We start from the raw sequence: 23,322 nt of genomic DNA, 5'->3' as shown, positions 1-23,322 counted from the left end.
TTGGATGCGATTATTCGCGATTAATCTTTTGACAGCTCTAATATTTATATAACATGTATATAACTATGTGACAAATACATTTTGAATCTTCAAATATAAAATGTACATACAGTTGTGGTCAGAAGTATTGGCACCTGTGATAAATATGATCATGTTCCTAGTGACCCTGGTGTGCTAAACGGGAATATACTTCCTAAATTCTAGGGGTACCAATAATTGTGACCACTTTCAATTATTTTACTTCAATGAAAGGTTAGATTGCTCAAAAGGGTAAACAATGCAGATTTTTAAAGCCATCTTTGATCATATTTACTCGGGATGCCAATAATTCTGATCACAACTGTACACTACCAGTCAAAAGTTTTGAAAAATTATGCTATTCTTTAATGTTTAAAGAAAGGCAGCATTTATTTAATCAAAAGTAGAGCAAAATCATTGCTAAATATTATTACAATTTGAAAGAACTGTTTTTATATTGTAAAATATTTTAAAATGTAATTTATTCCTATTATGGCAAAGCTGAATTTTCAGCAGCCACATGATACTTAATTTAAATGCCAAATCTAAATTGAAATAGTGAGAATATGCAAGTTTCATGGAACTTCTAAACCTACATTTCTCTAAATTGATTTAGATGGAACATTTATATTTGTGTTAGATTTTATGTTTATATTTTATATTTAAGGTTTATATGTATTGTTTCGATTTTTGTGATTTATACTTTTATAAATGTTTTTTCCCCCCAATATTTATAATATATAATTGTGAAAATGACACTATATATATATATATATATATATATATATATATATATATATATATATATATATATATATATATATATATATATATATATATATATATATATATATATATATATATATATATATATATATATATATATATATATATATATATATATATATATATATATATATATATATGCGTATTTAGTTGTCCCCAAATCCAACAAAATGTTTGTTGTGGGCTGTCGATTGTTACACACATTATTTCATATTCACCATTTCACATGAAGTATGCTGTACTCTTTGTGTAGCTGGTAGATGTGAGCTGTAATGAGCAGACGGAAATCCTGTTGCCAGACTCGCTGCCTTCCACACTGCAAGAGCTGGACCTGACCGGCAACAGTAGCCTCATTTTAGAGCATAAAACACTCAACCTCTTCAGGTGAGGTGCTACAAACAGCAGTCCTCCAGACCTGTCTACACTCATTATGCAGCTGATGAACTCAGACCCAGGTGGTTAATTGCTCTTCGTCTTTATCTCCCCCACTTGTCTTTGTCCTTCTCTATTCCAGTCACATAAGTACACTGAAGCTGGACCAGAAGCCAGCCGTGACAGCAGGAGACGCACAGGGCACGTCCACCCTGTGGGATCATGGTTACGCTGAGATGTGTGGTCAAAGAAACAAGTGAGCAACATCTGGAGACATGAGAGTTTTGGAAAGAATGAGTGTGTTTGGTCCAGAATACCATCTATTGTATATTGAGGATATATTGGCTGCAGTGAAACTTCAGGGTATCGCAGCGTAAACTGGTTATGGCGGATCCAGAGTGGCTCTTGGCAGATCCAATAGTTTTAAACTTCAACAGAGTACCCGCCTTCAAGGAAGTAAAATCTTGTCAATGGAGAGTGGCCAGACTCTCTGTACAAATGAAATGTACTATGTACTAAATGTACTGGTCTGGTAAGACCAGGCTAGTCACACAAACCTATACTCGAGAAAAAAAAACTTTCCGAAACTTGTGAGAAACCGGAAGGAGTATTTTTGGCACAGAAATACTCCATCAAACGTCCAACTTATATTTTGAAACTTTGTCCATGTTTAGCATGGGAATCCAAGTCTTTAACAGTGTAAAAAGCTCAGAATGCATGAAATAGCATTAACCCCCCCCTTTTTAAGGATGTTCTTATCTTTGTTCTTAATTCAAATTATTGAAAAGAATCTTAAACCAATAATTTTAAATCTATTTCAAATATTAAGCTTTACAACATAAGACTTGCTACATATATAATTCACATCACTAGGGATGTGCACGAGTAATCAGAATTATGCATATGATGTGACTTTTTGCTGAATTCTAAAGTCAGTAACTCTAGAAAAATGAGTTATGTCTGCCACAGACTGTCCGATTTAAGATCATTTGACATTCCACTGTACGACATGGATCTAATAAACTTGGTTATGACGTGTATGTAGACTGTACGATGATGACACTTATTGAATCGTAGGCTATGACACAAGTTAGTATAGAGTAAAAGGTCATCAGCATGCGCTAGTGGTAAACTAATAAAGCATGATGAATTGCACTTGGGCAACTTTTATGTGCTCTGAAAAAAAGAGGAGGAAGCGAAAGAGGAGAATATGTACGGGGTCATGGCTAGGGAAAAGAGGCCAACTTGGCATGCCAAATTTGCAAATGGAGCTTGAAGTAAGTAGTCAAGTTTTAGCGCCATGTCGCGTTGATCAATACGCCATTTCATGTTGCATTTAGATTTGCAGTAGATTTGGCTACCAGGGGGCAAGACGCAGCAGGGGGGCTGGTTTAAATGCAGAACGCTTCCCATAGGCTTAATGATCTTGTTTCTACATGTTTAATGTGACATCAGTGTGCTTGGCTCCCCCTGCGAAGGGCATTACCTCCACAGTTTCAAAGCAGTCAGTCTCAAATATCGCATCCTCTCTCGGCACTCTATATCCACCAAGGGGGGTCACTTTTGTGCGTTTGTCAGGGAGAGTGAGTTTGTGTATGTACCTATATAGGTGTATCCATTACCAGTCAATGAAATGTTTGTAATGTGATATTGTTCACATTGTAGCATTTTACTTGGGTGTTGTTTTCACGAAGAGCATTTGTTCCATTGAAATCTTGTGTTTTACCTTCAGGTTGTGTGTGTCTGTGCTGGCTGTGGATCGCTTCGGGGACAGTCCAGAGGCTGCTTATGGGATTTTTGATGGTGACCGTAATGAGGAAGTTTCCAGGTTACTGCAGTGCACCATGGGAGATGTATTGGCAGAAGAGATACAGCACTCCAGTGTGGATAGTGTATACATGTGCAACACTTTCCTTGCCTCTCATAGGTGTGTTTTGCACACACATCTTTTTTATTTAAGCATGAATTGATTAAGCTTTGTTTTCTTTATTGATACATTTTGTATGCTTCAACTTGCTTGTACAATAACTGGTAACACTTGATTAGAAATTAATACAATTCATACGAAGTGACAAGCTAAGTAATGAACAAACATTATTACGCTGGCACTCTCTTGAATACTTGATTCTGATTGGTCAGACGTGACATGTTCAGACCACTAAACTATATAATCGACCATTGTTCCAGGGAACCGGTTTTCTACATTTGGCTACATTCTAGTTTCTCGTGTTACTCTGCAATCTCTTTCTTGCGAAAGTCATTTTAGTTTCATGTCCATTTATTTATTTATTTGGTTAGTAGTCATGTAATGAGTGGGATAATATAGAGTCATACAAGACCCCACCACTTTGCAATAATGGCCGCCTGACTGTATATTATTCCTTATTTTTGTTGCTTTGCAGAAAGTAGTTAATGTACATTCAAATGCAATATGTATATGAAAATATGATTCACATATTGACACAGTTTCAAGTTTGAAGACTAAACAGCTTTGATGCATCTTGGGGAGATCATATTTACATTTCGGGAAGTAGTAATTACAATGTCAGGTGTGTTCAAATGACAAAATGGCAATGTTCCTTATCTACAAAAATACAGAAACATTAACTCTACTTCTACAAAATGTTGCAGAATGCACATCAGGTGTTTTTTCCTTTTTTTTATAGTTTTGTTCAATTCACAAAAGTCCTGTAAAATGAATAATTGTATAATATATAGCATGTAATATATGTATATATTGTAATTGTACAATATACTTAGTTTTATTAGCTAGTTTTATTGTAAATGAAAAAAGATATTCATTCAATTCAACAAATTTACAGTCAACACAGTAGCTGCATCAATTGCATCTGCCATATTTTGTCACACATCCCTAACTCGGAAACTCTGGACTGAAAGAAAATCCTAAGTCTCCCACTTGTAATTACGACTTGTTGTTCACATGTGTAAATACGACTTGAACGCACCCTAGTTCATAAAGAGCCTTAGAATTTTAGCTATATGAATAATAAATGCATTTCTCTTGTTGCTGTTTTTGCAGGAAACTTGGCATGGCGGGCCAGAAGCTAGGTGCCTCTGCTCTGCTCTGTTACATCCATCACGAGTCCTCCGAGCCTGGCAGCTACTTTAGCCTCACTGTGGCCAACGTAGGCACCTGCCAGGCTGTACTGTGTCGTGATGGGCGACCTCTTGCCCTCTCGAAAGTTTTCAGCCTAGAACAGAGCGCTGAGGAGATGGAGCGTGTCAAGCTGGCTAAAGCTATTATCACTGAGGTATTGACTCTTTCTCAGTTCATGCACGCAAGTTAACTGGCGGATGCTTCATGTCGTCAGCATGTCCACGAGTGAGAAATAAAAGCTTATTTGTGTCATTAATCATTTGGCTCTTTTGTGCTGTAGGATAACAAGGTGAGTGGGGTGACATGCTGCTCACGGTTACTTGGCTGTTCCTACCTGTTTCCTTGGGTGATTCCCAAACCCTGGGTGCACACAGAGCCTTTGTGCTCCCAGGATGAGTTCCTGATCCTAGGAAACAAAGCACTCTTCCAGAAGGTTTCCTACCAGGAGGCAGTGAGCACTGTGCTAGCTGTCAGAGACCCCCGCGCCGCTGCCAAAAAGCTCTGCACGCTGGCACAGAGCTATGGGTGCCGGGATAATGTCGGAGCAGTAGTGGTGGCTTTGCATATCGCAGAAGACAGCTGTACGTGCGAGCCTCATCTCTTGACCGCAGAAGCCCGAGGACCACCTGCCCCGACACCTTTACCGATCTCTGTCTCCCCTGGTGATCCAGCCACACCATCGTCTAGCAGTGGCATCGCCTCGGAGTTCAACAGCGAGATGTCAGCCTCTGAAGTGGGCAGCGAGGCTGGGTCCACGGCCTCGGACGAGCACCCCTCTTCAGGACCAACAGCTCGTCCGGAGCGTCGCTGTAGTCTGCATCCTGCTGCTACCTTGTGTAACACTGGGCCGCTCGTGAGCCTGGGGCCAGGGGCGCACCCGGCTCTGTTCCAGCGACAACCTTCCAGTGCAACCTTCTCCAGCAACCAGTCAGACAATGGGCTCGACAGCGACGATGAGGCTCCTTTAGAAGGTGTCATCTCAAATGGGAGTAAGCTAGAGGTGGAGGTGGACATTCACTGCTGTGCTTTTCAGCTGCGCTCCGGACCACCCGAAAGCCCCAAGGACCTGGACGGCCGGCATGATTCGAGGGGCTCGGACTATCCCAACAGCAAAATGCGTCGGCAAAACAGCGTCGTGGTTTCTGCCACCAACGGCTGCCTACTGGCTGTGTGTGGGCGAGAGATCTCGGATCTGAAGAAGTCTCCTTCCACCTCCAGCCTCTTCGGGAAGAAGCTCTCTAATGGCTCGGTTGTGGCTCTGGAGGATAGCCACAACATCATTGAAGTAGCACTCGAGGCCCCCAAAAAGAAATCGGGATATTTTGCCGCACCAGCCCAGCAAGACCCAGAAGACCAGTTAATTATACCGCCTAGCCTGGAGCAGGATGTGCGCGAGCAGCTGAGAGGCCAGAGCCCTGTGGTTCCCGGGCCACCGCCTCCTTCAACCCCGCCCTCAACAAGAGACCCCAACTGGGACCATCCTCACCCCACCGTCCCCGGTCTCCACCCCACCGCCGTCCTGCAACAGGATGTCTATGACACAGCTCTATAGTGGGTGCAAGCAGACCGCACCATTGGAGCATCTCCGCATCATAGTGCCACATCAAAGAGGCTAGCACGCACTTCCTGCCTTCGAGATATTCCAGTTCTTATTTAGCACCGTCATCACGTGTGGGTCCCTGCATGTGCATTCTTGGTCTGATCTGCGGTGGCGTAGCCACCTCCGAGTCGTAGACTGGAAGGGTGGAAAGGGGTGCAAATGTCAGGACCGATGAAATCATGAAGATTGAGGTCTTTGATTGAGGAAATACATGGGCTATTCCTGACCAAAAACCACAGCATGGAGCTGGAGTACCTCATTCATCACCATGCGTGATTTCATTTCGACATTTGCCCTTTATATCAAAGGTCACAGGCTTAAGTAGGCTTCAATGATCACATTTGCCTTCTGGTGGAAAGATACTATCAGCTAAACTGAGACCAAAAGATGAGAAAAGTGCCTCTTGACGATGGTTGAGGTTCTGAGAGCCTTTACTGTTCTGGTGTATGTGCAGTTTTGTTCTCCTACCTTCCCACAGTGGCAACTAGTCAGTAATCTGCACTTTTGAAGTCCGTGAGGAATATTTCAGAGGGTCAAAAGGATCTCTTCCCCATCCGACCTGCTGGAAACATCCCGCTGCATTTCATGGAATAGAGTATTTGTTGTGAAAGGACCAGAGCTTTCGCCACCTCCCCTGATCTCCTCACTTGTATGCATACGGGATCTCCCAGACAAAGCCATGGGGGTCTCTGGAACACTCTGCACAATAGAAGAGTACAACGAACCCGACGTAACATTCAAGCCCTGACAGATCTACCCGGAGAGGGAATCAGTCTAGCGGTGGAGGTCAGAGTGAGATGGAGACGACAACCTCTATTTCTTAGTACATCCAATACTCAGTGGAAGCATTGTCACACCTTTATGGCTGAGGTGAATTGGGGAGCAGAAAGACCTCACAACCCTGTCTGAAATCATAACTTGAGCTGTCTCGGGTTGTTTAGAGTACTTGAAGTTTCGAGTGTGCCATGACTACATCACAGAGCTCATACTATAAAGCCTCGAGCCATGAATATGTCATTGGGTCTTTGTTGTAATGTGGTTTTGCTGTTGATCTGAGTGAGTTTGGGATATTTTCTCATCTCATTATCAAGGGGAAAAAAGTGAACAGCTGACACATTTTTTTTGTATGAGAGGTACAGGGCATATGATATGTATTGTGTGGTGTGTGTGTGTGTGTGTGTGTGCTCTTATTTTAGCCATGCATGGCACGTATAAGGAAACATGCTGGTTAGTTTTGTTTTATTTTAATAAGGAGACCAGAGGAAAAAGTATTATTGCATATTGGGTCATTTGAGTTTGTAATTGCCACAATCACAGTATTAAGGAATTCTGTGCAGTAAAACACTGTGCCCATGGTTTGAGGAGACATCTAGTGGTGTTTATTGGAAACAACAAAGGTTTTTTTCCCTGCAAGTTATTATTTTTTTTTACGCAATTCATAACATTTCAAACATTTAAAAAATAATAATAAATTAATAAAGAATTATGGAATTACAATTAGGGGAAATCAAGTGCAAAACTCACTGTTAATTGTTAGATATTAAATTTAGTGATGTTATCTGAAGCCCAATTTTTTTATTTAGCCAATTTTAGGGCATCAGTTGTATTCAATTATTTATAATTTATTAGGTGCACTCTCATTCATTCATTAGTCTTTAGACAAGTCTTCAAATGTAGAAATCGCATCTCATTAAAAAAGTGTCAGCATTGTCATGATATTAAAAAAAAAAGTACTTGAATTTGTAGATCATCCCTGAAACGTTCAACCCGAAAATGAGCTTAAGTACATGTATATGCTCAGATATTATGTTTAAGCCATTTCATCTCAAGATTCATTTAGTAAATTATGTCCGTTACGGTTGACATTTTGAGTGTTTTTAATGAATATTCTTCATGGTCAGCTGGTAAAAGTTTGTGCCAAACGATATGCTGTGTGAAAAGGCCACCATGTAACTAATCTGGATCCCGGTATTTAACATCCAGGAAGATTTTGAGATCGACCTTTTACTGCCATTAACTCGTTTGTGGTGTTAATTATAATTGCCTACAGGCCTAAAACTGTAGCTCTTGTGCCAAAAGATGTAGTGGTATTTGAAGGTGGGGAAGCTATTTTGAGTATTTCATCCGTCCCTCGGGTGCTACTGAGAGCTGAAGCCAGTGGGATGGATGCAGCAGCCCTGCATGACTCGCAGTTTGTTGGGGTTATTCTGTCAGGGTCTTAAAACAGGTTTTCCTTCAAACTTTTCTTTAGCGCTTATATTCCGATTCCCTTTTTTTTTTGCGCTGGACATTGATACCTAGACTCCCTAAATCATTTAGAGCTGTATGCTTAAGTGCATCAAGTATTGTTGTACAATCATATAAAGTAAAAGGGTTTTACACTGTATAAGCACTTTGTACGTAGCTCAGAGAATCTATATACATAGACATATTTAAGAATTGCATTTTAGCTATTTGTTGAAATGCAAAGTAGGTATTTCTTTCTATTAAAACCCCTAAAATATGTCATTTCTTATGTTTGGTTGAGAGATGTGGTTATTGAGGCACAACATGCTGATTCATACTGTGCTAAGAGGCAGAGTTCAAGCTTTTGACGGCTTGCTTTGTTAGCAAGATGTAGTATAACTCTGTTGTTAGCTATAGAACCGTTTCATCCCCTGCAGTGCTTTTAACATTTTAAAGAAAAAGAAATAGAAAGTAATTTTTCAAACAAATGTCATGGATACAGCAAATCATGCTGCTTTTGACAGCACCTTAGACCTACAACACGATGCATATCTGCATCATGCTTAAAAATGATATATGCAACAATCATACATGTCTAATTAGATTATTAATCTGAAATTATTAATAGGACTGGGAGAATCCATAAATATGTGTATGTCTGTGGGTGTCAAGTGCAGTGCTCTGTTGTGGAGTAACGTTAGTGTCTATTGTTTCTTCAGCCTAGGCAACTTAGCTAGTTGCTTTGCCACATGAACAAATTTTGTATTTTAGGGGCCGTTTACACGACACAGTTTTCAACTAAAAACGGGGAACTTTTTATACGTTTTGGGAGTTTATTTACGCGACAACTGCGTTTTTGGGGCCTGAAACTTTTACCAACTTTTGCCCAAACTTTTGAAAAATGGTTTCAAAGTGCAAGTTCTTGAAAACCACACCGTTATTAATCTCCATTTAAACAAAAACACGGATTTGTCATGCGCATTACGTGTTCAGTCTATATGCGCGTAGTGTTTACAAAGTGACATCAGCAACCACTAAATAGCGTTTTTAATCGTTTTCGCCAACGTTGTCGCCTCTATGCGAAAAACGAAATTAAAAACTTTTCCGTTTTTAGTACATCAGTGTCGTGTAAACTTACCCTTGGATCCCTTAAACATTTGTTCCCTGTTCTCATGGCCAAAACATGCTGAGGTTTTTTTTTTTTTATGTTAGCCAAATGCTAATTTTCCTAAATAGCCATAACATTTATCCATCCGTTAAATGAAAGGTGGTGATTCTTATACCTGTACGTTCACACCAGACGCGACTTGCGCAAATAAATCGTGCTATTCACGCGTAGTTGGACGCTTAAACATTTTGAGTTTACTTGCGTCAATTGTGCGTGAAATTCACTTCACAACAGATGCGAATTCGTGTCATGGGAGGGGCTTCTGCTCCAGCTCCAGTCTCATTGCAAAATATCCGTATTATTCCTGTTTCTATAATCATACGAAGATGTATCGTACAGCTCCGGGTATCCACATACAGCAACGATGATTTTGTCCTCCATTGTTGTTCGGATTTCTGCCGCTCGTTATCACTTCACTACTAGAGCAAGCTCCTGATTGGTTAAAGGAACACTCCACCGTTTTTAAAAATAGGGCTTATTCAACATCTTTCCTACATTTAGATATGTGGGCAAATGTATTTTTGTCTCAGTGCTTTTGGAAGCGCAGGCAAAGCACTGCTACTTGGGCGCAGAGATATCTCGCAACACATGAAATCCAACAACTTCCGTCAACATACCGGCGTGAATAGTAGCTGGCAATTTTTCATACAGTACATGAATGGCGATGACGGAAGTTGTGGGATTTCATGTGTTGGGTGATATCTCTGCGCCCAAGTAGCAGTGCTTCGCCTGCGCTTCCCCATAATATAGTCCCAAGTCAATATCTGCCTAGGAAATCGCCTAGTCTTAATCTGCATCGCTATTTGTATTCGTTGTGAATACGCAAGCCACAAGAACTAATTAGGTGGGGGGTTTTTTTTGGATCACTTTTACTAGGGACAAGCTAGCTGGCAACATAGGATTCCATTCATTATGCTAAGCTAAGCTACCCTGCCAAACTAAAACAATGCATGCACTGAGACAAAAATGCATTTGCCCACATATCTAAATGTAGGAAAGATGTTGAATAAGCCCTATTTCTAAAAACGGTGGAGTGTTCCTTTAACACGGCGCAAATATCCGCCAAAGTTCAGATTTTTCAACTTGCGCGAATCACGCGTTAAACGCTCAATTCACGTGAATAGTGTCGCGTCTTTACATTGATTTAACATTTAAAGGCTGATTTATACTTCTGCGTCGGACCTACGCCATATCCTCTACGCCGCAAGTTACGCGTTGGTTTTCATTTATACTTCTGCGTTGTTGTCCACGTCAATGTGCAATTCCACATGCAGACCTCTAGGAGGCAGTGTCCATGGGCATGTTGATGGTAACCAGTGTTGGGCACGTTACTTTAAAAAAGTAATTAGTTATAGTTACTAGTTACTTCTTACAAATAGTAACTGAGTTAGTAACTGAGTTACATCATTATAAAAGTAACTAATTACCAGGGAAAGTAATTACTGCGTTACTTTTTTTTTTCTTTCCAAATGTTCAAATATGTCAAATAACTTGGATGCCCCCAATATTAGATATGTTAAATGAATGAATTGGACACTAAATAGAATAAATTATTATTATAAAACATTGTACATTAATGTGCACTATTGTAATGTTGCTGTGGGACAATGTGAGAGACAAACATTGTGTAAATATTATCAGTACTATACTTTCCTTTGGTAGTGGAGCTCACGTTATCACCTGGGTTTTTATTTTTTGCGATTTGCGAAAATCTACCTTTGAAGTCGTTGGACCATCGCTGAATGTGCATATGCGTGTGTGTGTGTGTGTGTGTGTGTGTGTCTGTTTACCATAGACCGTGAAAAAAATAGGTGTGAACTCAACCTATCAACTTCAACCTTGTCTCCCACCCACCAATCATCATCAGTTATGTGCACCACCGCACCCACCCCCAACACGCATGGCTGGTGCGCGCGCACACGCACACGCACACACGTTGCAGGTCCGACTGACAGAGAGCCTGTTTGGATGAAAAGCGCTTCAGTGAGCTCAATTATAGTAACGCGACTAACGCCGCATTTTTTCCTCAGTAACGCTAACGGCGTTGTAACGGGAGAAACAGTAATTCGTTTGATTACTCGTTACTGAAAATAATAATTCCGTTAGTAACGCCGTTTATCTGTAACGCCGTTATTCCCAACACTGATGGTAACCCACAGTATCAAAGCAAAAACCGAAGAAGCAGCAGCTTGTTTACATTGTCATCGCATGCGTCTCAATCAGCTCCCTGGTTCAGTAGTCAGGGCACTGATCAGGACACAAGTCAATGGGCTGACTCCCTGATCAGTGCCCTCACTACTGAACTAGGGAGCTGATTGAGACGCACCGAAGTATCAGCAGCAGTGATGGCGGCAGATAGCGGCTTTTCTTGCGGCTTGAGTTGTTGTATCTAATACAAATTAAGCATCTCTAGTTGATTAGTAGAGTTACATAAGAGGCGATCTGGCGCTGGAATGTGTTCTTGAAATCATGCAGAGTGCTCGTGGCGCTTTTTTCAGTATCGGTAGCTCTTGCACAGACAAGCGCTTCAATCGATTGCTGTTGCGGAGACTTTGAAATCACAAAACGAAATGCACACTTGTGATGTGTCCCTGTTCTTAATATACAATCACTGATTAACATCTTTGGTTTTAATGAGAAAATAGATCCGCTGTGTATAGTTTATTTATGTTTTTATTAGTGCTGGGCATAGATACATTTTGCCCACTCACTGTAATCTTGGAATTAATCTAGTTTAATTAAAATGGCTCATTTGAATTCTCCCGAAGGCATTTAGAATATATGCGCTCGTAAGTGATTGTTTGTCTTTTTGTAGTTTGAATAATAAATAACTTCTGTCTTTAAGACCTGACGCACGCATGGATCCCACTGTTCCTGTGAGCTGGTTACGACTGTGTTTACGTTAAAACTCACCAAGATGGGCATTGAGACATTTTTGAGTGTATTTGACTATTAATAAGCTGGAAAAGGGAGCTCATTTCTGCACTTGTATGTCAGAGGGGGCTTTATTACGGTATGTGTGTGCGCTTCAGATGCAAGCGCGAAATCCGCAGGAATTAGTAGAATTAACGTTGTGTGCAACCCCGTGCGAAATTCAGACCGGTCACACCAATACTAACACGCTGTCATGAGGAAAAATCCAGCAGAACACACGTTCGCCATGTTCAGAGGGTTAACTGGACTGAATGAGAGGAGGCGGGTGCGTGTCAACTCACTATCGGTCGGAGAGGAGAGCGCAGCTGATATCGATACTGTAGAAAATGAGTATTGTATCGTTTCAGATATTTCAGTATCAATACATATCGAAATATGGATATTTTTGACAACACTAGTAGGCATACACACAGGTTCGAAGACTCGTTCTCTCGCCCCCTACAGTGTAATTCGGCTAGGTATACATCCGCGCTAAAATATCAAGGGGAAAGTCATCATAGCTTGCATAATATAGACCCAGCTCCCAACCCAACTTTGAGAATAGATTAGCGGCGATATTTTTTTTATCGCCCGATAAGAGTCTCACTTTAACGCAGCACGTTAACGCCGATAACGGCCCACCACTACTTTTTATTCACTAACATAAAGAATCTCTGCACTACAAAATATTGTGTTATAGATGTAAGGATGAAACTATCATCCCATTTCTGGACACACGCACTCCTATTGCAGATTTTTTTATTTATTTATTGACCTGAGGGAGGGGTTCTGGCAGACCAATCACAGCGCTTGCGGTCCGCGTAGAATTGGCGCGTTGTTACATTTTTGGAGAGGTGCGCGTCAGGGTACGTCGTAGGGTACGCGCGCATCACACGGCGTACACTCGACACAGAAGTATAAATTGGCCTTAAATCACTTGCGTGTCTGGTGTGAACGCATCAAAGGGATAGTTCATCCAAAAAGGAACATTTTGTAATCATTTACTCACCCTCATATCGTTCCAAACCTATGTATGATTTTCTTCCGTGGAACACGAAATACTTTTTTTTTTTTTTTTAAGAATGTTGGTAACCAAACAGTTTTGGTTACCATTGACTTCCATTGTATGGACAACAAACACTTTCTTAAGATATCTTCTATGTTCAACAGAAGAACATCATACAGGTTTGGAATAACATTAGGCAGAGTAACTACAGCAGGATTTCCATTTGTAAGGTGATCTTTTTCTTTACAGGAAGAACACAAAGCACAGAACATCCCGCTCACATTAAATATTAGGATTTTTTATTATTATTATATTTTAACGTTATAGGACATTTGGGGGTACTAATATTCTATCCTGGAGCATGAAGGATTTTTTTTATGTCATTAGGATGATTTGTATGTCAGTGTGTTAGTGATGTCTTAGTTGGGCATCGCACTAGAACATTATCTTTATCATGTTTATATTCAAACTGAACATAAAACTTAGAGCTTTTTTTTTGTTTGTTTCAGCACATTGATTTTATAACTCTTGTGGGAACACTAATGCAGAACATAAGGAACATTTTACAACACAACATAGTGATTTAGAAGATACAAATATGATCACACAAGCAATTTTGGATGTAAAAACCTTCTTTTTTTTGGTTAAGATACTTCCTCCTATCCCAGCTCAATTACAAGTAAGCCATTTATAGGTTGATTCCCCCCAAAAAGTGTAAAAATTCTTGATTTTTTTAATCAGAACTTCTGTGTGTGCTTTGTGCTTTTGCCTGACGCTGAAACCAGTCTCAGTCTCAACCAATGGTGTGAGCTTGGGGGTGTGGCTATCTGTTTGTCTGACCTTTGACAGATGGGGGAGTGTTTAGGAAACTTGACTGAAAACCGTGATCATATTTGCACTTACATTCATTCGGTAGCGCCAGTGCACAGAAGTGTATTCACTTAATTCTTTCTGCTTTTCCAAGTTTTGACTCGACCTCCAGTGAGGTTCTCTGAAACGTGCTTCATCCTCTGTATTTTTAACAAAGAAAGCATTTGTCTCAAGTCAGTTTGTAAATGTGTGTAGTGTGAGAGTTGCTGTTGGTGCATGAAACGTGTGACTGTGGGTTTACCCTGACAGAGATAATATTTTCTTTCAAATGCAAAAACGCATCTTTATCTGGCGTATTCATTGACATTTTTGCACATAATCATGGTTCGTTCTGGACAGACGAGGGTTAAGATGAAGTTCCTGTTGTTTAACATGTGACCAAAGCTTGATCTTGTCATAATTTATGTACATTTTGTTTTTAAGAGATGCTTTAATATTTCCTCTCAATGCCAAGAAGCTGAGGTTTATTTTTGTACTTCATTGTTTCATGCAAATTTATAGGTCCTCCAGTGCAGAATCTAGAATTTAAAGGGATAGTTCACCCAAAAATGAAAATACTGTCATTAATGACTCGCCCTCACGTCGTTCCAAACAAGCAAGACTTTCGTTCATCTTCAGAACACTAATGACGATCTTTTTGATGAAATCTGAGAGCTTTCTGTCCCTCCTCAACTACCACTTTGACGCTTCAAAAAGTTCATAAAGAGATCGAAAAACGAATCCATATGAATTGAGTGGTTTAGTCCAAATTTTCTGAAGAGACACAATCACTTTATATGGTGAGCAGATTTAATTTAGTCTTTTATTCACATATAAACATTCATCAACTCCCACATCAGTTGTGGTAAATGGAAGCTCAAGCATGTTCGATTGACGTCCGAGAACCAATGAGGTTCATTCTCGTGTTATGCAGCACGTTTGAGCTTCTGAAGAACCAATGAGTTTCATTCTTGTGTTACACAGCACGTTTGAGCTTCTGAAGAACCAATGAGGTTCATTCTTGTGTTATGCAGCACGTTTGAGCTTCTGAAGAACCAATGAGGTTCATTCTTGTGTTATGTAGTTCGTTTGAGCTTCTGAAGAACCAATGAGGTTCATTCTCGTGTTACACAGCACGTTTGAGCTTCTGAAGAACCAATGAGGTTCATTCTTGTGTTATGTAGTTCGTTTGAGCTTCTGAAGAACCAATGAGGTTCATTCTCGTGTTACACAGCACGTTTGAGCTTCTGAAGAACCAATGGGGTTCATTCTTGTGTTACGCAGCACATTTGAGCTTCAAAGAACCAATGAGATTCATTTGAGCTTCTGAAGAACCAATGAGGTTCATTCTTGTGTTACACAGCACGTTTGAGCTTCTGAAGAACCAATGGGGTTCATTCTTGTGTTACGCAGCACATTTGAGCTTCAAAGAACCAATGAGATTCATTTGAGCTTCTGAAGAACCAATGAGGTTCATTCTCGTGTTACGCAGCACGTTTGAGCTTCAGTAAAAACCAATTAGATTAATTTGAGCTTCAGCAAAAACCAATGAGGTTCATTCTAGTGTTGCGCAGAACGTTTGAGCTTCCTCAAGAACCAATGAGGTTCATTCTTGTGTTACGCAGCACGTTTGAACCTCATTGGTTTTTCAGAAGCTCATTCTCATGTTACGCAGCACGTTTGAGCTTCAGCAAGAACCAATGAGATTTGTTCTCGCGCATCAATGACCGCTCAATTCATATTGATTAGTTTTACATATTTTCATATTGATTAGAACTTTTTGAAGCGCCAGTGTAGCTGTCAATGGAGGGACAGAACTCTCTCAGATTTCATCAAAAAGATCTTCATTTGTGTCCTGGAGATGAACGAAAGTCTTACAGGTTTGGAACGACGTGAGGGTGAGTAATTAATGACAGAATTTTCATTTTTGGGTGAACTAACCCTTTAAGGGTTCTATGGTATACTGTCACCCATCAAGGTACTATCTTTGACGATACTAATTATTCATGTATTTAATGTGAGAAGCATGCCCTATATAAATGAATATAAATATATAATATAAAGAATATATTATCATGTGATTATTTGTATAAAATATATTAACTTTTGTTTATAAGAAATTGTTTTAATATCTGAAGCATAATGTATATTATATTTTTAAGTTTCTATTTTAGCATGCAGTACACTGCTGAATATTTTCATTGTGTTAAATTATTTAATTGTTTTTAGTTTAGGAGACCATTTGAGTTGTTTTACTGATTTAGTAAAAGGACTAAATGTGAGCACTTTTGCTGTCTGTCAGCTAGGACCGTACTTCTTGGGATTTTTAGAGTGGGTGCTGGCTCATCGTTTCATTTCAGATGCTGCTATGCTTAGTTTTGAGCAGAAAGCTGTATTTTTAATTAACTTTTCAGCCAAGTAGCAATAAAACTTTTTACTGTGAAACATGCGTCTTTGATCTTCTTTAGCAGACGTATTTGCACATTTGTCTCAAGCAAATACTTTAATATCAAATATAGTATGTATAATAGATGCACACACAAAGAAAAGGAAAACATGATTTACAAACTGAGCCTAGTCTCATTGGCACCAAAGGTAGATCATTAACCGATGAATATGCAGTATAATGTAGAATTCATTTAGTTTAATTCAACTCTTATTTTGTTCATTTATTTTATAATAGATCATCATTTTATTAATCAGTCTTTGACGATTATATGGTGAAAGAAAATGTAATGTTAATACTTTAAATAAAGCCTTTATGCATAATGCATTCATAATGCACATAATGCATTATACCTTTAACAAATAATTGTAACCAAAGTTAAAATGTATTATATTAGCAGATTCCTTGTTGCATCTCATATTGGTGGTTTGTCATGTGTTTCAATGCATTATATTTTCTAAAGGTGTGTTCAATTAATAGATAAGTATTATAACTGGTTACAACTATTGATGAGACCATACACTCAAAAAAAAAATGGTGCTTTATGGCACTAAAAGTGGTTCTTGGCTCGTAATCATAGGGAAACCACTTTTGGTGCTATATTGCATCAAATCTTAACAGGGTCTGTATATGGTAGCGGTGCTATATAGCAGGTCAGTGATCCCGAAGAACCGCTGAAGAACCAGGATTTGGTGCTATACAGCACTTAAAGTGGTTCCCCTATGATTAAAGAACCACTTTTAGTGCTATATAGCAACATTTTTTTAGAGTGTAGGTGCATTAAAAATGCATTACATATAAAGGCTTTCAGCAAATTGCTACCAAAAGTATTTTTTATAAAAGTATAAAAATGTGCAAAAGTATTTTATAATAAAGTTAAAATCAAAAGCATAAACATGGAAATATATATATCCTTCTGACATTGTAAAAATAATAAACTACATGGGTGTAAGATCTCCTGTGCTTCCCACATTCATGAAATGGCGTAACACTCAGAGGTTGTTGTCTTCTGCCGGCCTCTGCTTCATCTTCCGCACTCTTCTGAAGGCTCTGATGGCCAACACTGCACTTATGGGGAAAATAATAATCCCCAGAACACCAAACAACCCTCCTGCTATGTCTGCCCCATTGAGATTGCACTCAAATCCTCTGTGACCTTTGCTGCTGTACATCGCTTCCCTCTCTTTACAGATGGGGTTGTTGTAGATCTCTTGCAGCTTTATGAAGTAGAAAGCGAGAGCGGGAATAAAACCAAGGCCAATGAGCACATCCAGCAGGGCTTCGGCCAGCAGCAGAGGGGGGAAGCGGTAGGGCATGCGAAACACTCCGAGGGCCAGCATGGCACAAGCATAAAGCATCAATGCCCCGCCGCATGCCATGCTGTAGACGTAAGGGGGAATTTTGATTTGGTAGAACTGGTCATCGAGCTGCTGGACCTTCTGTGCCTCTGTTCCAGTGAATGCGTTGGCTCCTCCATAATAGTACTGGTACAGACCGCCTAAGCTGGCGATATCCCGATACCGGCCCGTGTTGCTATGGTTCACTCCAGCACAGATGACAATCAACAAGCTTAAAGCGAATTCCAAAGCCTGACAGATGCCTACAGGACATATGCACATTAAAATGTATTTCATAAATACTGTTTGGGGTCAATGTTTTATAAATTAATAGTTTTGTTCAACAAACGTGACATTAAAGGAATGGTTCATCCAAAAATGAAAATTAGCCCATGGTTTACTCGCCCTCAAGTCATCCTAGGTGTATATGACATTCTTCTTTCAGATGAATATAATCAGAGTTATATTACAAAAGTCCAGGCTAATCCAAGCATTATAATTGCAGTAATAGTTGCTCTGTTTTTGAAGTCCATAAAAAATGCATCTGTCCGTCAAATAACGTGCTCCACGCGGCTCTGGGGTGTTAATAAAGGCCTTCTGAAGCGAATCGATGCGTTTGTGTAAGAAAAATATCCATATTTAAAACTTTATCAAGTAAAGTTCCAGCCGATCGCCTTCCGTGGAAAAGTGTTGAAAGTGAAACTCAAGATGCGTACGTGACGTCATGACGAGCCTACCGGGTCGCGTTAGTATTTCGATCGGCAGGGGAACTTTCAACACTTTTTCCATAAATTGAACACGGAAGGCGGTCAGCTGAAACTTTACTTTATGAAGCTTTTAATATGGATATTTTTCTTACACAAACGCGTCGATTCGCTTCAGAAGGCCTTTATTAACACCCCAGAGCCGTGTGGAGCACGTTATTTGACGAACAGATGCATTTTATATGGACTTCAAAAACAGAGCAACTATTACTGCTATTATAATGTTTAGATTAGTCTGGACTTTTGTAATATAACTCCGATTTTATTTGTCTGAAAGAAGAATGTCATATACACCTAGGATTACTTGAGTGTGAGTAAATCATGGGCTAATTTTCATTTTTGGGTGAACTAACCCTTTAAAGACATTTATAATCTGTTTTTTTTTTCCAAGTAATGAATAAAGTAATGCATTACTTTTAAATTATCCAAAATATCCAAGTTACTTTGTTTTCCCATTTATTGACTGCCAGCTCTCCTGTCCCCATGTTGAGAGAAATCATGAGTAAGTGCAGAGGCGTTGTGTGCGATGTGTAAATATGATGCTTACTGTAGTTCCAGACTAAATGTGAGTAGGCTATTCGCAGGAAATTCATCTCACTTGCAAAAAACCAGACTCAGTATTCCTCAAAATGAATAAAAACGCTAAAATGCAAACTATTAAAGCAAAACTGCAATAATTCAAATGTTAAACAAAACATCATGTATTTAATCTGACTTTATTAACCAATGTCTTTGCTGCTGACCTTCGATGACCCAATTCAACCATACTAATAATAAGCAAAGGGCTTTGACATTTGCCAAAAATAGATTTTTTTTTATTTTTGTTATTAAAGGTCCCATGGCATGGATTTTTAAAATTATTTTATAATGTATTCTGAGGTGTACTTATATTGTTAGTATGGTCTTTACATCAAAAAATGTCATAATTTAGAAATAAAAGGCATTTTTTCTATACTGATGTTTGCCCTCTGGCTTGAATGCTCTGTTTGAAGGGGCGTGTCTGCTGTGAGACTTCAGTGAAAACGCCCACTGCTGTGATTGGCTGACATCTTTGCATTTGAAATGAGTATTAGATTATGTGGCGGAGGGGGTGTGGTTTAGCGAGGTCTGCTGCAAGCGCTGCCAGAGGCAGAGAGAGACGGACTGGGCACTCGTGGAGCAGAAAAACAGAGAGGTGGGGAAAGATAGTTGAGAAAGTCTTATTGTACCGAGTTGTTGAGAGCGCAAGTTTATTTTGTTTGTATCTGAGAGTCCCAGTCACGCGACCCTGTCTTCTTCGTATTTTACGAACTTTGTAACATGTGGAACCCCTCTAAACCCACTAAACTACTTTTTTTACCATCACAACCGTCGAGATGAACGAATCGTCAAAGTGTTGATTATAGCATTATTTTTTAGATCTTTTCCCATCACATGAACGGCTGCAGTGATGAGTAGTCTTGTTGATCGCGTGAATGCAGTGATCTCGTCATTGCAACGTTATTTCTCTCACAAAATGCTTTCACCACAACTAACAGCAAACACGACGTCGACATGAATACAATAAGAGCTTTGTTGTGCAGCATAACAGTGTCATTCGTTATTATGGCAGTTTGGACATGTGTGCAGAATCAGATACACTCGCGACGTGTGATTGACAGATCCGAGCATTATAAAGAGGGTGTTCTTTGATCGCTCTCTGTAATCATTTAAATAACGGATTTGTTTCGTGCTACTAACAGAAACCATGTGAAGTTTATCGTTTCAGTCACTGGCTTGATACACTGATGCATTACTCTTAGGGCATCAAGACGGCCAGCGGCGGGACTGACCGTATTAAACGATTTAGAAAGAAAGTCTGTGTGAACTTGAATGATTAGCTACACATCAGAAATCACTGATCACAGATCAGGCATTAATGAACACTGTTACTCACTGTTTGTGGCTGTCGAATCCATATGGTAAAAGTCTGTTTATAAAACCTGTGCTGACATCGCGACTGATAAACGGAATTCATTCTCCTAATTCTCTGGGCGGGCAAAGCAGAGGAAGGGGAGGTAACCATAGAGGTGACGTTTCCCCGTATGACGACATACAGGGAAGATTTCAGATCGGCTCGTCTGAGCTTTCTTTTTCTCAAAGGCAGAGCAAAACACCCAGAACTCGTTTTACACCAATCAAAATTTCGAGCCACTTGGGGACCATATACAGGCTAGGGGAACTCTACTTAAAAAACCTCATAAAATGAAAATTTCATGGCATGGGACCTTTAAAAAACAAACAAGCAAGCCTAGCCCATATAGAAAAGTAAGTAATGCAATTAGTTACTTTTATAGGGAGTAACGCAATATTGTAACATTACTTTTAAATTGTTAGTTCACCCAAAAAGGAAAATTTCTCACCCTTATGTCGTTCCAAACCTGTAAGACCTTCGTTCATCTTTGGAACACAGATGAAGATATTTTTGATGAAATCCGAGAGCTCTCTGACCTCTCCATAGACAGCAATGTAATTAAAGGGGTCATGAACTGGCTTTTAAAAAAACGATATACTGTTGTCTGAGGTCAACTTATGACGTTTGCGTAGTTTTTACTTATTCATTATGATGTTTTTGAATGTAAAAACCACACGAATATCATACGTTGACCTCAGACAACAGTATAAAATTAGCCAGTTCATGACCCCTTTAATTACATTGCTGTCTATGGAGAGGTCAGAGAGCTCTCGGATTTCATCAAAAATGTCTTTGTCTGTGTTCCGAAGATGAACGAAGGTCTTACAGGTTTGGAACGACATAAGGGTGAGAAATTAATGACAGAATTTTCATTTTTGGGTGAAACAACCCTTTAAAAGTAACTTTCCCCAACACCGTTTATAATGTTATAAAATACTTTTATTTCAAATAAATGCTGTTCTTTTTAAGTTTCTATTCATCAAAGAATCCTGAAAAAATTACCACAATTTTCACAAAAGTATTGACAGTTTTCAACTGATAATAATTAGAAATGTTTCTTGAGCATCAAATCAGCACAGAATGATTTCTGAAGGATCATCATGTGACACTGAAGACTGGAGTAATGATGCTGAAAATTCAGCTTTGATTACAGGAATAAATTACATTTCACAAAACATTCAAATAGAAATTTTTTTTATGTAATAATATTTCACAATATTACCGTTTTTATGATCAAATTAATGCTGCCTTGGTGAGCATAGTTCTTTTAAAAACATTAAGAAATCTTAACAACCCCAATGGTATTGTATATAAAAACACACTAACATTTTAGTCCATTAACAAGTGGCATAACTCTTAATTATAAAAGTGACGTGCAAAAGCCCAGTATGAAAGTAACTGGTTAGAAGAAAAAATGTGGTTGAAGCCAACATAAACTCAAAATTAGTTTACCTCTGCTTGTTGTAATGTATCTTAGGTTGTAAAGTGCCCCTTTATGATGATGTGGACTGTCGTCATAGTATGAAGATGAAGTCTCTGTGTAACTGGGCCTGTCGAAAATATTCAAACAATCAGGGCAGAGAGTCACAGAACAGAACACATGCACGGTTTTGCATGTTTCAGAACACAAATATTTTTGTAGGAGAGAAAGAGCACATCAAAATCCTTCCTTACACTCCCAGACTTTGATGACGGGTGGCCTCGTAAACACGGGGGTCTCTCTGTGTGTCAGCGTCTCTTTGTTTTTCTCTGTGGCTTCGTGATCTGTCGTCTTCATCAGGCGTTCTTCTCTCCTCTCTGTATCTCCTGTCCTGTCTGTGCTCGCGTCCCCCTTCATCTCTCCTGTCTCGACTAGAGTAGTCTTTGTCCCTTGTGTGATGGTGCCGGCTTGATTCTGGCATTGCCTACGAAATGAGAACCCAGCTAACAAATTATGCAAGATAAAAATAGTGGGAACAGTGATTTGCAATGTTTCTAAAAAGCTAAAATGTCCAGTTTTATTGTCATGATTAGAACGTTATTTCAAAGGTTATGATAATGTTAGTACAACAGTCTCATAACCTTAGTTATTTTTACTCACAATATAACATTCTTTGAACTTGTATTTGTATTATTCCAAGGATAACATTTATCAAGTACTAACATCATAAGAATGTTCTCTGAAGGTTTTCTCTTAACATTATGAGAATGTTCATCAAGTAAAAACACCATAAAGATGTTCCAACAACGTTGTTCTAACGTCATGAGAACGCATATTATTAATAATGTTATAAGAACGGTGTATCTTAACATTTACATAACCTTTACAAAACATTAGAGAAAGCTGTTAGCTGGGGAGATAAGCAGTCTATTTCACGAGTTTTAAACTTGATACACATTCACCAAGACATTGGTGTTTCATTATCAATTAACTAGCCTAATGTTGATAAGCTGGTTGTGGTTTTATATATTTATTCAATCTCTGATCTAAACTATGTTTTAGTTTAATCGTATTAGACCTACTTTTATAAAGTAAAGTAAACGTTTTACCTAATGTTAGTCTCTCCGTAGGCTACAAGTTGGTCTAATTTCCTGGATCAAATCGCCAAAATAAACCGTGGTAGGAAACGAAAAATCTTACACGTAACTCAGTAATAAAGCAATTAATTAACCCGGAGCCTACCTTTTACCAAAATAAACGAAACAATCAGTGATTTATCTGAGTTTCGTTCAGTTCTCTGGTGTTATTGTTGCGGAGCTGCACACCTGTGAAACCTGTCTGACTGCGTCATGACGCCACTGCTTTC

General features: G+C 39.2%; 2 protein-coding genes across 3 annotated transcripts in view; one reads left to right on the top strand and one right to left on the bottom strand.

The window, feature by feature from the left end:
- Positions 1-8,572, top strand: part of phlpp2 (PH domain and leucine rich repeat protein phosphatase 2) — a 106,216-nt gene extending 97,644 nt beyond the window's left edge. Inside the window, exons 15-19 of the mRNA XM_079841232.1 lie at positions 1,058-1,188; positions 1,319-1,432; positions 2,909-3,103; positions 4,217-4,448; positions 4,575-8,572. Of these exons, the coding sequence (XP_079697358.1) occupies positions 1,058-1,188; positions 1,319-1,432; positions 2,909-3,103; positions 4,217-4,448; positions 4,575-5,846 (1,944 nt within the window). The 3' untranslated portion in view covers positions 5,847-8,572. The remainder of the gene's footprint in view (positions 1-1,057; positions 1,189-1,318; positions 1,433-2,908; positions 3,104-4,216; positions 4,449-4,574) is intronic.
- A 7,904-nt stretch (positions 8,573-16,476) lies between these two features.
- Positions 16,477-23,322, bottom strand: marveld3 (MARVEL domain containing 3). Of its 2 annotated transcripts, none has more exons than XM_079811249.1 (4): positions 23,199-23,322; positions 22,211-22,440; positions 21,989-22,086; positions 16,477-18,102 (listed from the first exon to the last, which is right to left on the bottom strand). In XM_079811249.1, the coding sequence occupies exons 2-4, from the start codon at positions 22,435-22,437 to the stop codon at positions 17,495-17,497; spliced, it is 933 nt and encodes a 310-aa protein (XP_079667375.1). In that variant the 5' UTR covers positions 22,438-22,440; positions 23,199-23,322; the 3' UTR covers positions 16,477-17,494. The 2 variants fall into 2 exon arrangements, with proteins under 2 accessions (XP_079667375.1, XP_079667376.1); XM_079811250.1 differs by having other exon boundaries at positions 16,537-18,102; positions 23,066-23,316.

The sequence above is a fragment of the Gobio gobio genome (assembly GCF_949357685.1).
Source record: "Gobio gobio genome assembly, chromosome: 2".
Classification (NCBI taxonomy): domain Eukaryota; kingdom Metazoa; phylum Chordata; class Actinopteri; order Cypriniformes; family Gobionidae; genus Gobio; species Gobio gobio.
This window is presented reverse-complemented; position numbering and strand designations above follow the sequence as displayed.